The 14,727-nt window shown below is 42.4% G+C and overlaps 1 protein-coding gene across 7 annotated transcripts in view; it reads right to left on the minus strand.

Moving 5' to 3' along the window:
* Positions 1–14,727, minus strand: part of LOC146647565 (solute carrier organic anion transporter family member 5A1-like) — a 55,529-nt gene that overhangs the window by 16,624 nt on the left and 24,178 nt on the right. For all 7 annotated transcript variants that reach the window (XR_014908433.1, XM_085388753.1, XM_085388752.1 and 4 more), the window contains 3 exons: positions 9,534–9,751; positions 7,364–7,528; positions 2,483–2,681 (listed from right to left, as the gene is read on the minus strand). Coding sequence is in view for 6 of the 7 variants with exons in the window: in XM_085388753.1 (XP_085244879.1) it covers positions 2,483–2,681; positions 7,364–7,528; positions 9,534–9,751 (582 nt within the window). In the remaining variant the exon portion in view is untranslated. The remainder of the gene's footprint in view (positions 1–2,482; positions 2,682–7,363; positions 7,529–9,533; positions 9,752–14,727) is intronic.

A 14,727-nucleotide genomic window follows, 5' to 3' on the forward strand; every position in this document is an offset into this window, starting at 1 on the left:
TGTTATAAAGGCTATATAGTTATAAAGCTGGAGGATATGCCCACCAAGGTTTCCTAGTAAATAAATAAATAAATAAATAACAGCCAAGAAGTTATTCTGTTTCTCTGAATAAGAATAATGCTAAAAAATGCAGTACAGGAAATGAACAGATAATAACGCTGAGAAACCAACACATTCCTGAGGTTCATGAGGTTTTTTTCTACCTTTTTTAATGGAAGAGTTTTGACTTTTTGTATGTCAGATAAAACAAGCTCTTTGAAAATGTCACCTGGAAAACCGTGAAGCCAATTTTTTCTGACATTTTCTAAATTTTTAAGATCGAACAAACAGACCAGTTTGGAGCAGACGTCACTGATACGTCAGTCGGGTGACAGGAAACAATTAGAAGAAAAGAAATAGGGGAAAACTTTCTGCTTCATGTGATTGTAGGTAACAAATGTATTTTTGTGTCACTGGAAGTCAGTACTGAAATAGCTGCAGATGCCCTTTACAGTGAAAAGCAGAGGTTTATGGTTACAGTCTGTTATAAGTGACAAACTGGGCTGAATGAAATCATTCAGAGAGCATTTCACAATCAGCCAGCCCTCCAGGTTTGGTTGATCATCTTTAAGACACATGAAGGCACCATTTCATTACAGTACCATGTCAGCAACATTAGCAAACAAGCAAACTAAACTATTTATAGCCTGCTTACAACACCAGCCACTGTCAGTGCAAGCAGCAGGGCCTATAATGATATTATAACCACGATGTACTTTTCAGTCTGGACACCGACTGAGTTAATGCTGCTTTCTATCTCAAGTGCAAAGTTGGAAGTATAACTGCTGAACTTTGTGTTCACTGTTCACACAGTATTTGCAGCTAGGCAAAAAAGTCTTATACAGAGAACCGACTGGATTCTATCAGTGAACGTGCTACAGCTGTATTATTAGACTGAGAAAAAATATATACACTGTGCTGTACTCAGGCGCTGCACTGATGGCTGAATGGCTCCATCTTCAGAGCAAGTCACCGCCCGTTTTTCCAAATCCGACCTATAACCTGTGAGGTACAAGGAAGGCAGCATAAGCCTTCGGATCACGTGACATCGCCATTGTTTTCTGGCAGAGGTCTTAAACATCTGTTAGTCTTAAAGACGTTTCTAGGATCCACTCTGGTCCAAGTGACAAATGCTAGTGCCACCGACTATGCGTGCATCCTTCAGTTGGACGTTACGTGAACTGTAACAGGAATGATGACCCGTGCAGGGCGTCTGTGACTCTCCGTGTCTGTAACTAAGTTTGATGCCTGCCTTACAGGGGAACCATTCACAGATCCAGAAAATCCATCGCCCACCTCTTGTACAGATGTACTTTTGGTCTTTGCCTCTAGCAACAGGCAGTACATCAGTCCTTTACACAAATATCGGCCAACAAAACGCTGTAATAAATGTCCTGGACATGACTTCAAAGTGCAAGAATGCACGTTGCAAGAGCTTTGTCTGCTTGTAGGCTGGTGTTTGGATGTTTAGTTTTTCCGCCACACAGAAAAACTTTGTCACAAAATGTCTTGTGTTGTTATCAGTGTGTTTTCACACTGCGCTGTTTAGTCTGTTTAAATCAAACTCTGGGCTGTTTTTTCCTCTCGGTGCGGTTCACAGATGCAGGTGTGAACACAGTCATCACTCTGGTGCTGATGAAAACATCCACAGAGATCCTTTGGAGGAGGTCTCAGTCATGTCTTAACAAACTTCAGAGCAATTTGTTTAGGGATGTGAACGTGAGCCAAGCCAACTTTGAGCTAAACACCTCCTGTACCTCCAAAAGTTGATTCTGTTCATCTGTTCGTTCCCACAAAACGCTACGTTCTATGGAGTTTGTTCTGTGTGAAAAGAAACCAAATCATGGGGAAAATCTACACGTTTACAAACTCATCGACTGATTTGGACCAAAGTAAATAAACAGTGTGTGAAATCAAATCAAAGCCCACCAGAATCCAGAGACCTCACTGCATTTTAAGACTTTGTATTATCCAGGTAGGGAGGATGCTGCCTCTCATGTTTTTGAGGCTCGAAGATGATGCTCATAAAAACAGGGCCGAGGTCAACATTACACAAAGTTGGACATGAAATAAGGCTGAGAAAAGTGGCAGGAACAGATTACATGTGTTTAAACGACCAGATGAACTATTTGGCTGACTTCACTCTTTCAGCCGCTTTCATTACTCAGTTTCTTTAACCCTCCTCCTCAGTCAGTCTGATTTTCTTTTACTTCTGTCTGTTTATTCTTAGCTTCGTCTTTGTCTCCTCCATCCTTTGAGTGTTTCTCTACATCCTCCACAACAACATCACTGCAGGAACAGCACACACAGACCCAGTGTAAAGACTCAATTCAGACATGAATGAAGTGGCATTGACGCCGAAGTGACGTCGGTCTTCCTCGTCAGCTGTGATGCAGCACGACCCACCACCTCCCCGGGTTTCACCCGCCCAGCTTCTCCTTACCCGGTGGTGTAGGGGATGTTGATCCCTCCGAGGTTGATGCTCTCGCAGCCCACGATGAACAGCGTGGAGAAGCAGAGCAGGGACACGCCGCTGCAGATCATGGCCAGCTTGGCCGACTCGCGAGCGCCCAGCTTTAGCTTCTTAATGATGTAGCCGCCCAGGACGATCCCCACGCCGGCACTGGGTACAATAATCACACCTGAAGAGACAAAGACAAGCAAACAGAAATAATCAAATGTGGAAAAAAGTCTTACCCGTACCTCTCAGGATCAGCAGATTACAATAACTTGCAGCCACAGAAACTTTTACCTTTATACTATGAAAAGTTTATAATGAGGCAAATGGAGGTGGGGTCTCACAGCTTCATCAATACAGGAGATAACAAAGTAACAAAGACTCTTTTCTATTATGGGATTTTTCAAAGCTTCAATACCAAAACGGCAGCAATTCAAGATCTGTGACAAAGAGGAACAGACAAATGAACTGGGACTCTGTCTGTTGACCTGCTTTCTGATAATTCACTGGAGGAAAAAAGGGGTCGTATTATACGGAGCCCCCCAGGGGACATGGGAGAAAAAAAATTAGGGAGGAAAAAAAAATTAGGGAGGAAAAAAAAAAATTAGGGAGAAAAAAAAAATTAAGACGGACTTTTGCGAGAGCTCGCAAAAGTATTGCGAGCTCTCGCAAAAGTTTTAGCCGCATTCTTCGGAGGCCGCCAGCTCGAAGCCGACCGGGAGGTCGAGGCACGATGTGCCGGGAAAGCGGTGTTCCTCCCGGCTGTAGTAGGTCTCGACTTCCCGTTAGCTTCGAGCTAGTGGCCGCCAGCTCGAAGCCGACCGGGAGGTCGAGGCACGATGTGCCGGGAAAGCGGTGTTCCTCCCGGCTGTAGTAGGTCTCGACTTCCCGTTAGCTTCGAGCTAGTGGCCGCCAGCTCGAAGCCGACCGGGAGGTCGAGGCACGATGTGCCGGGAAAGCGGTGTTCCTCCCGGCTGTAGTAGGTCTCGACCTCCCGTTAGCTTCGAGCTAGTGGGTGTCAGATCTCCAAAAACGTCGGAGCACTTTTGCAAATATGTGATGTCTTGTAAACCGAGCAGGTATCTGACGTTTACACAACTACATTCACGCCTCAAAATATCTTAAAAGTGTATTTTGTGACCCAGAAAGAGTAATATTACAACTAAGTAGCTGCCGCCATTGTTGGAGTTTTGCGAGATCTCGCAATACTTTTGCGAGCGCTCGCAAAAGTCCGTCTTAATTTTTTTTTCTCCCTAATTTTTTTTTTCCTCCCTAATTTTTTTTTTCCTCCGTAATTTTTTTTTCTCCCATGTCCCCTGGGGGGCTCCGTAGCCTTTAAAGAAACTGCAATATTTGTCTTTGAAATTTTACTTCATATTTGAGTCTTTGAGGACGCTGCGTGTTGCAGACTCATTAGCCATAAAAACTAGACGTGGTAATTCAGTTTGGTTGTGCTGCTTTTCTGCCACCAAGTGGCCATAAATTCACCAGGGTAATGAAGTCAATATAAACTAATCCTGTAGCAATTAAACCTGCGGCTGCACATTGTGGGGAATTCACTTTTTCTTTTTACCGTGTGTGCGTTTCAGAGTATGACGCACTGCACTTTGTTTCTATAGTTACAATGCGTTTGATGAGGCAGGTAAATTATCTGGACTAAGGGCCAGAGATGATTTTCTCTGTGAGCAAAGCATATGTTTATCGTTCAAGCCTCAGCTCGCTTTCAAGCTGGACTTTCACAGATCAAATCGGCGGCACACTGTGTAGCTGTGGCCACTGCAGCTATCGCTTTCTCTTCAATGAGATCCTAAAGAAAACGCAGCGATCACAACAACATCCACCTCCGGGCAGCCTTGCATTGCCATGACAGCACACATTTATAGTGTGGGTAGCCTCGGAGGGAGTGAAGCCTCTAACCCAAGCAGAGATGCTCTCTTCACTCAGTAGGTGTTAGATAATGTGTCCTGTGCAGCTGTCTGTCCTCTCAGCTTGGAAGATGGAGTCTAACGGAGGAAGCTTCTGTCTCAGAGTAGCGGCTCCATGCTTTTTTTAACTCTATATCACGAACCCAACAACACATAAAAAACACTGCTGTTGCAAGTTGTAATTAGTTGGTATGTGTAATATATCACGTGTGCATTCCTGTTAAATGGGAATTATAACAGGAAAAAGTCCATAAAGGTATGTAGTTCCCGAGGGTAAAAGCCCAGCCGTTAGCCTCAGGGAGTCCCCAGATCTGTTCAGTCCTAAGTGACTGTCATTAAAAGCTCACCACACTGTCTGGTTCTCTGTAAGCAATGCTTCCTCCTTAATGAAACCTGCCCTACGTTCAAGATTGTTCTAGAAATGTTAAACACAATGCCAGCATGACTAAAGACACGTGGATTACAGACTGACTGGCCATTTAAATCCAAAACCAAGCATCAAAATCTCAGAAGCCGATATGTGCAAGTGCCACAAAACTGCAGTTCCTCTAAAGGCCACTTGAGGCAGGCTCCTAAAGAAAGTAACCTGTGTTCAAATGTCCAACGCAGTGTCTGATAACAAAATCAGTTTGGGGCTCTAAGAACAGTTTCAAGTGATCAGTGGGTGAATTTTCTGTTTCTTTCTTGATGATCGCAGGTTTAAAGCTAAAAGAAGTGTGGCTACACAACATCAACATGCTTTCACTAAAGCTTTAAAGTACAGAAGACACTAAACTGCAAAAACCGAGTATGATTTTTTTTCCACAGTTGAGGACAAAACACTAAACTGTGGATTTAACTCTAAAGACGTGGGCACAAAATTATATCCTACACTTTATCTTACTTATTCTGCTGAATGAGGGAAGGGAAAGCACCGTAACTCCAGGGTGGTGGGGGCTCCTGCTTTGCTCTACCCACTCAGGCCCCTTAAAGTGAACAGCTGTGGATACCAAATTGGGGTCCTGGGACCTTCACAAACTCTTGAGCAGGTTCCCAAGAAATAATTTTATTTCACTCACCGGAGGATGGCATATTCTGAAAATATATATGAGTGGCAGTTCTAATCACAGGCTTCACAGCCCACTCCGCCTACAGCTGAGACAGTTATGCAACTCAAACACTAAAACATTTCTGATAACAAGATGTAATTTCCTGGAGAAAAATCATACTAATGTGGCTAAAAGGAATGAAAGGAATAAACAACATTAATGCAGAACCAGTGTGAAAAACACTACGGTAGTTTGTTGGGTGTTTATAAACTCCGCTTTCAGTAATCGAGTTTTTTGTGTGGAAAGTTCAGATGACTCATGGTTACCTACAAGTGTGACTAATGATGTGCTGTTCTTTGACGACAGCAATCAAAATCAATTTTTTAAAAGGGCAAAGTCTTGTTTTGTTTTTTGCTCGTTTTCTTTTTATTAAAATGATAAATTCAAAGCAAAGAATAATCCGTACAGAGAGTGAGAATCATTTAGAGGGACTGAGTGGGGTCATTTTTGACTCCACTGTGTGTACGGTTCTGATATTTTTCACTATAAAAAGAATTTCTATCATAAATTTGTCCCTTACAATCTGAAGATCTGGAGACAGGACACGACTGGCTGAGGAGGCGACCAGTTAGGGCATCTCTGCTTAGACTGCCGCCCTTGTGATTCATGTAAGCAGCAAAAAAAGAATCAATGGACGAATGTTTTCTGAAACACTTTAACTTTGTGGAGTTATCCCTATGAGTAAGGGAGCAGCTGTAAGTAGCCTTATATTTTCTCCAGTAACAAAATAACTTCCTAAATCTGGGATGAAATGGAATCATAAATGACCTCACTCTGACTTTTCAGTTCCTAAAATAGTCCAAGTCAGTTTCATGAGGGCCCACAGTGGTGAATAAGAGTCACATTAATGGCCACACATACACAGCACATATATTTAATGTCAAATGTATGTCCCAATCAGCTCTCAGTTTACAGGTTCCAGCCTCCATATGTTTGACACCCCTGCTCTAATTGAAGCACTCCTTCTTACAGACTTGTATACCCTGCAAGCTATTTCATATGTGCAGAGTTCATCAAACCTGATAAACAACAGCATTACGCAGACTTCCACATGTGGTCCAACTGCAAACAGCTCTCGTCTACCAAAATAACCAAAGCCACTAAAAAAGGTCGTCAGCCCCGAGTGTCATGTTCATTTCAGCTGCTTTATTTATCAGCCACAACAACGGGATGGCTTTAAACAGGACTGTACACTTCTATATGGATCGCCTGATACAAGGCAGCATTCGCCTCAGGTTGGATTTTCAAATTAAAGGGACAGTTCACACAAAAAAGAAACCCATGCGTTAACACATTGAAATGCTATTTATCCATCTAGATTGTTGTTGTTCAGATCAAATACAGAAAATCAGCACAACAAGCATTCAAACGCTCTGTGTTTAAGCTAAAGTATTAGCCTGTATGCCCGTTTAAGTGTGCATGTGCATCGGCGTGTGACTGTGAGTGTATGTAGGACATTAATGTGCTTGTATCTTTGTGTGTTTCTTAATGTTTTGTGTGTGATGCACTCAGTGCTCCAGCTCAGCGTCCCAGGTGCCCCCTTCATTTGAAGAACAGCAGTTTCTTTATTATTAATGTGCTGGCTTGCAGTGCTAGGGTAACAGCCTCTCTGGCTCTGCTCTCCGATAAAACCAGCGCTGCAGTTGCACAAATTAAAGCCCTGGATGTCGTATGAATATTCTGGTCTGTCTGCATGCTGTCTGCAGGAAAATCACAGGAGGCTTCATTTAATATGAGAAATAAATTCTAAGTTTAAAAAACAGATTTATTGAGCCCAGTTTTCAGTCTTTGCAGGATTTCAGAGGTGGGATGGTGAGGCGAAATGCTCTTTAAAATGTGTACATTTAACTCACCAGTGTAGATGCTAGCATTGGAGGCAGGGATCCCAAACTGAGACTCGATGAATTTAGGGATGAAAGTGATGAAAGCAGTTACGATGGCGCTCTCTGCCGTGTAGGACAGGCTGACAAACAAGAAGGTCACATTGCTGAGGATCCTCACTGCGGCTTTAGGTAGGTCTGGAAGAGGGTGAAGAAAAAAAACATGAACACAAAGTAAAGCTTTTGGGGTTTTTTTCTGTCAGCGTCACAACAGTGAAAATAAACCCTTCTGATTTTTGCAAATCCGTTTGTGATTCAGTCTGAACTACAGATGGCTGAGACAGACTAGTTCAACTGTCCTCATAATCTGCACGCTGTCAAAATTTGTACACATTTGCACACACGCTGTTCACTGCACACAGGTTTAGAGTAGCTTTTCTACTCTCAGGAGTACAGAAAATATGACAAAAAAACAAACAGAGCTGTACTATCACAAAATAAATAAAACCACTCAACTGGGAAAAAAGTGGCTGTAAATAAATGTGAAATATTTCACACGGGGGTAAGAGAACCATTTAGCCCGTCAAGGGCTGCCTGTAAAAATCCTCACAATCACGAACAACAGCTAAAATTGAAGCCTTCAATACTACTTCCTTAATTTGGCACTTCAAATCAAAACTTTAACCACCCCCTTGGCTAAATGTTCCTAAATTAGTGCTGTGAAGAGGGGCAATGAAACCAACTCCATTTGGACTTCTTTTTCCAAACTTTGCAGCACTCAGAAGAAAATAAAAGCTTGCAGTAACACGTAACACGTTCTCTTGACTTTGCTGTCAAACCTTTTCAGGAGGAGCTGCCTGAGCAACACCGAAGTCTGCTTAAATCATCAAAGATGCTACCGCGATGTAGCGAAAAGTATATTTTTATTTAGTTGCAATCCTGAAGAGATTAAAGGTCCAGCAACAAATGTAGTATGTGGTCATTTCATTGCTTCGACTTGTGGCTTTCAGCGGGGTCAACACGAAACAAAAACAGGACTTTTGTGGACAACGATCGGCTCTAAACCATCTGTTGTTGCCTCACTTGTTGCTGTGCGTGCTGAGATATATAACTGATGGTTTTATATCTTTCTACTCTGTACCCATCCTATTTTAAAATCCTATTGTAGAAGTTATTCTCTATACTAAAAGTGTAGCTATTGCTTTAACCCGGGCGTCTCGAAACTGAAGCTCTTAGCCCATTCTCAGTGGAACCGCGTGGCTTTGAAAGAAAACTAGATGATCGTGATTAAGGAAATTATTTCATCATTTATTGTTTTGGATACTGTTGTGTACTGGAAAAAAAGTTGTAATATTTTGCGTGTCATTGCCTCCATGTATCATCCGGTTACTTATTCTCTTAATTTTGCTGACTAGCTACAGATTCCAAATCCAAAAGAATGAAAGTCAAGGAGGAAAGTCAGAATTTAACAGTGATATAACTACATCTACATGTTTGCTTTGACCACCAACACTGCTGGCTTAGCAGTATGCTTTCAGTCAAAATTACTCCTAATTATCCTGTTCCTGTTACTAATTATTAAATTGGGACAATTTTAACGTGGTTAATTGGGACTCACAGGGGACATCTTAGCGTTACAGCTACTTTGTTTCAAAGCAGGCCTAAAAATGCTAACAGGTGTTTTTGTTTCTCTCTACGTCACAACTGTTTCATAATAAAACTGACAAATTCTTTGGTTTAGTCACGTTTCCTAAATGCAAAAAAACCCCAATGTTACTTTAATGAAAATAAAAAGTTTGTGGATTGCAGAGTAGAAACATGTGGTATACGATATGAATTACTGACATGCTCACAGGGTTATTTATACTCAATAAGCTGTGAATAATCATTATAATGCTGAAATATGTTTTGTGGCCCCAAACTGATTTTTAGGGTAACATATTTCTCAGAAACGGCTCTTAATAGTAGAAATCTTCCTGCTTTATTCTCTTCTCTGGTAGCTGCAGTTACACGATAAGCCTCTACTCTGTTATTCAATTACAGGAGGCTGACTTGGATTCTGCATTCATTAGACTTGAAAGACCGTCTGAACTCGTCTTTTAAGGTCAATAAATTGAACTAAAGAGTTATATTTAAACAGCCCACACCCTCATAGTTCTGGGAAACACTCCTCTAATAGTTGACATCATCGATTTTCCAGTACCTTTGATGTCCTTGCCAAAGCCCATGGACGAAGTGACCGTCTGGGTCTTGTTGTTGCTCTTCTCCTTGAGGACGTCGTCGTCACTGGACAGGTCGTCCAGACTCAGCTTTTTCCTCCTCTTCTTCTTCTTGTGTCGGGGCGGCAGTTTCTTGGGGAAGGTGAACATGGGGAAGATGACCAGCAGCATGGCTATGGCGCACAGCAGGAACCCGCTCCACCTACACAGCCCAGAGATTATTGAAGTAAAATATTAAAAACACGTTTTTATTAAATTCTGAGTCCGTTTTTACTCCTTTTGCTACCAAAGAGTCAACCTCAGACTTGGTATTATCTCATGTGCCTCATTAATATGCACATAAACTGGTACACCATCATCTTCCTGCTATCAATCCTTTAATTCATGTAGAAAGCTCGTGGCTGTTAGCTTGTGAGTCACTGATTATGCTGTCAGTCAGAGGAAGGCATCAGTGAGAGCTCTAAATAGATGACTAACCACATCTCACACACAACAACAGATTTTCAGATGGATGATATGTGCGAAAACGTGACCTAAGGACCAAACACATCTTGGTTTGGAAGGATTCAAACCCGGAGTTTGTTTTCAGATGCAACCGTGTTGGGAGAGGTTTCCTTCTCTTCTCACACATTTAACACAGAGACGAACAGGGACAAAGTGTATTCTACCCCTCCAGACTTTAACAGAGTCCTATTATTTGGTGTTGAGTGAAGTACACTCTGTCTGTTATTACTGCCCCAGTCTATCATACAGAGCCGCCCAAGTGTGTCCGTCCTGCGACTCATTTAATCACAGATGCGCTCACAGCTACGTTGGTCTCGTTGCATCTCTGCACCCACAGTACGGGGAAGCCGTGAGAACAAGATATTCCCGCAGTACAGCCTGTACCAGGAAGAATGCGACACTGTTAGAGTCACATACAGCAAATAAATGATCGACTCTGTAATTGGTGGACATAAGTATTAAATTGTAGCATTTCTGTTTCTTTTTTCCTTTCTAACTTAGTTGCATTTTTTCCAAGATGTTTTTAGAAGTGTAACAAGTGAAAGGGTGGTAGCAGGTTATTAAGATACATTCATCCAATTGTTGTAGTTTTTATACATAAAAAAGAAAATCATGGTGTTCTGCACAGCAGGAGGCCAGTTTAAGCCAGCTGTAATTCACTAGTAAAAGACCCGAGTTGCTGCTAAGCAGCTAGCCCCAGCTAGTTTAGTTTTGCAATGACCTTTGTTAGATGTACTCCAAGGATCTCCACCATAGCTGCCAGCAGTAGTGCTCATTCTGGTGTGGAAGTGAACTCTAACCAGAACCTGCAGCGGGTGGTTCATGAGCTCTTACGTCAAGTTCAGAGGCTGCAGAGCAGGAATGTAGTTGAGAGACCCATTGGAGAAGCAGCTGATTATAATGTACCATTATGTAATTGTTTTCATTAGAGTGCAAATAAAAAAAATCTGCAGAACAGAAAACTATAAATAAAACTAATCATTCATTAATGAAAGCATGTGAGCTTCTTTTCCTGACATACGTTTACACTAGGGGTGCAACGATACACAAAATTCACGGTTCGGTTCGGTTCGATACTTTGGTGTCACGGTTCGATATTTTTTCGATACAAAAAAATGTTCATGCCTTTTTAATTTGTCATTTATTAAAATTATAAATATATATTTTAACTCAAAAGTACAGTTTTTAAATTTAATGTTGCTGAAACAAAAGTAATTAAAAAAATAAATATATCTCAGGGCTCTCAAAATTTCAAAATCCCTGGTAGCCCTTCAGGCAGGGACTCTTCAGTTTTTGGTAGCCCAAAATAAATTTAAGTAGCCCGAATAAAAAAAGAGAGCAATTTTTTGATTGATGTTTTGTTTCCTTTACAATATTATACATTAAAGTATAATATTGTAAAGGAAACAAAACATTAATCAAAAAATTGTTGAAAAACAAATTACAACATTGTATAAAAATTACAATCATCAACTCAAATACTTGGTTCTAATTGAACAGAAATTTCTATGAACTTGTAAGAACTGTGTAGGACATGAATCAGTCTGTGTCAGATCCTGAATTTGAAATTTCCACTGAAATCACGGGTAAGTGACAAGTGGAACCAAGATTTGCTTTTTGAAGTTTGCAAAGACTGCTAAATTTTGCCAGTGGTAGTTCACTCTTTGCAACATAGTACGCTGTTCTAAACAGATTTTTCAGGTTTATTTTTAGTATGTTATTTGCAATTGGTGTTTGTTCTGGGAAAGATATTGCAGACTGAGCAATAATGCATTACTTGCATTTCTCATGGGTTCTAATGGGGGCCTTTCTTAAAATGACTGGTCCCAGTAACAAAGGCGCTTGTCGACTCAGAAATCGAGAGAAAACCAACAACACACCCGGCAGAACATTATGTTATTTACACGGGTGCACGTAAGTGGTCCGCATGTGCGCATTCACTGTCAAAATAAAAGACGCGCACCAGATAAGAAGATGCAACGCGCGTTTGCGTCCATATAAAAAGCACTGTTTTTGTCCGCTAGAGTGGGATTTTCACGGCACATTCCGCACCACATCTCTGTGCGTTCATCATTTGTTTGAAGCCAGCTCACCTCCTGCAACCACTTTTCCGAGAATACGTGCTTCTTTTGTGGTTCGGACTCCTTCTGACATTTGTTTGGAGGTGGAGGAACACCAAAGTAATTGCTTAAAGGAGCTTCTTCGACATCTTTAAGAGTTCTCAACAAATTTCTGTCCTCCTCCAGAAAATCTTATGTATGCAAACACGCGTTGCAACTTCATATCTTGTGCGCGTATTTTTTTTTTATTTTGACAGCGAATGCGCACCTGCGGACCACTTATGTGCAGCCCCGGTTATATAGCTCATCATATCGCAGCCACAGAAATTCTTTTGTCCATGAAACCATAAAGCTGCACTTTCTTTTTGCCTTATGGTCTGATTTGTCATAACTTTTCCGTTTTGTGCTAAGCTTTTCTTTGGCTGTCACTTCTTCACCCTGACCTGTCTTATTTGGCTCAGCAGAACTAAAATATATATCCTGCTGCTTTTACACACACACACACACACACACACACACACACACACACACACACACACACACACACACACACACACACACACACACACACACACACACACACATAACGGTCAGCGATTCTCTGCGCGATCAACCTCTCACATGTTTAAGCTTGCTGCGGGAGATTTCACTTGTCATGTTTGCATAGTAAGCTAACGATTGATAATACCATGTCAGAGGAATTGGTGCACAAATTATCATCACTCACCAATCAGTGCTGTCGCTCTCTATACACAGTTCGTGCGATTGCAAAGTGAAAGCAAAAAAACAAGCGCAAATTCAAACGCGATTTCAATATGTCACATATTGACAGTGGCTCATCGATGCCAATGACATAATTACCCAGCTACATTTCCTAAAGAATGCAAAAGCATTGACATATATTTTCCTTCCTACAATAGCCCGACGGGCAGGGCAGAGGTAGATTTTGGTAGCCCGACTGGAAAAATCGCTAGCACCGGGACGTCGGGCTAGCGATTTTGCGAGCCCTGTATCTGATTGAGGAATCACTCATCTTTGGAAAAGAGAGTTTATTACAGAGAAATGGCTCTTTCCAAAATAAAAGCTATACTATACGCTTCTTCTGGGCTATATTCTCAGCAGCATATTGTAGCGGGTCAGGGCTGTTCGGGGTTCTGTTTGTACAGTTATGTTTTGTTTATGTTGCCATAGTGACGGGTGACGCCCTCTCGCTGCGACGGTGTGTCCTTCCGGGGTCAGAGGGCGCCCTGTGTGTTGTTGTTGTTGTTGCTGCTGTGTGGTTGCCGCGCTGAGCAGTTAGCTAGCGGCAGTGTTCTTCTGCAGATGTCAATAAACGGCTGTGCTCCCTGGCTAGCTCACGGGAAGCAAGACCAAACGACACCTCCGTCTCCACCTTGTCTGAGCTCGCCACATTGGTGTCAGAAGTGGGATGATGGTGGCACCCCATGTTCTGACCCGAGTGACTTTTCCCCCGCCGGTCGTGACCGGCCGGTGCGCCAAAAGAAGGCACCTGGACATTTGCAGGACTTTGTGTGGGGTAATGGGGTCGTCGGGGACGACTGACCCCTTAGGTGGGGGCTATGTAGCGGGTCAGGGCTGTTCGGGGTTCTGTTTGTACAGTTATGTTTTGTTTATGTTGCCATAGTGACGGGTGACGCCCTCTCGCTGCGACGGTGTGTCCTTCCGGGGTCAGAGGGCGCCCTGTGTGTTGTTGTTGTTGTTGCTGTGTGGTTGCCGCGCTGAGCAGTTAGCTAGCGGCAGTGTTCTTCTGCAGATGTCAATAAACGGCTGTGCTCCCTGGCTAGCTCACGGAAAGCAAGACCAAACGACACCTCCGTCTCCACCTTGGGTCCGTTCTTGGTACCTCGCTAAGTAAGTTAGCTGGATTTGATTGTTGACGATTTCGCGTGATCCTGGATCGTTCGGTTCCCCGAAGCTCATCCGGGACTTGCTGTCATAGCAACAGAGCCGTAAGCGTAAACCTGCTCGGGAGCAGGTTTACTTTATGTAAACAGGATTAGATCGCGGCCACGCAGGTATGTCCGCTTCATTTATACGAAAGCAACAGCGATATTTTACCACTGTTTCACCATAAATAAATATTATCAATGTAATTAAAGATAATGCAGCACTTGATCCTTTTATTGATTTCACACAGATACATACAGGTCATTTCCTAAAAAAGGGAAATGTACTATTAACATTCTATTACATGTATGTGATTATTACAGATGTAATTCATATTTCAGAGTAGTAATTGCAAATTACTTCGTGTAATCAAGATGGGAGACCACGGCTATAAAAGCGAAGGTGGATTTGGGAAGCCTGTCGCAGCCATGTCCTGTCCGTTTACGCGAGCAACCCATTGCGGAAGGTGCAAGATTGATAAGGAGAGTCCTCAGAATTCAGCGTATATTGCGGGACAGACAGGATCCTTTAGCTCACGACACGCGACAGTGTGCTCATAGAGAGATATCGATATTCCCGTGAGGGTATTATTCACTTAACCAACTTGTTGACGAGGGGGTGCAGGACCACCACCTGTCTTTTTTTGCTCTGCCCTTTTCTTGGTTGCTGTTATGAACAAACAAACAGATTATTTCAGGGTCTCTTT

Source organism: Rhamphochromis longiceps, linkage group LG18, assembly GCF_057381845.1.
Source record: "Rhamphochromis longiceps isolate RC_006_pf linkage group LG18, R_longiceps_female_GT1.1, whole genome shotgun sequence".
NCBI lineage: Eukaryota > Metazoa > Chordata > Actinopteri > Cichliformes > Cichlidae > Rhamphochromis > Rhamphochromis longiceps.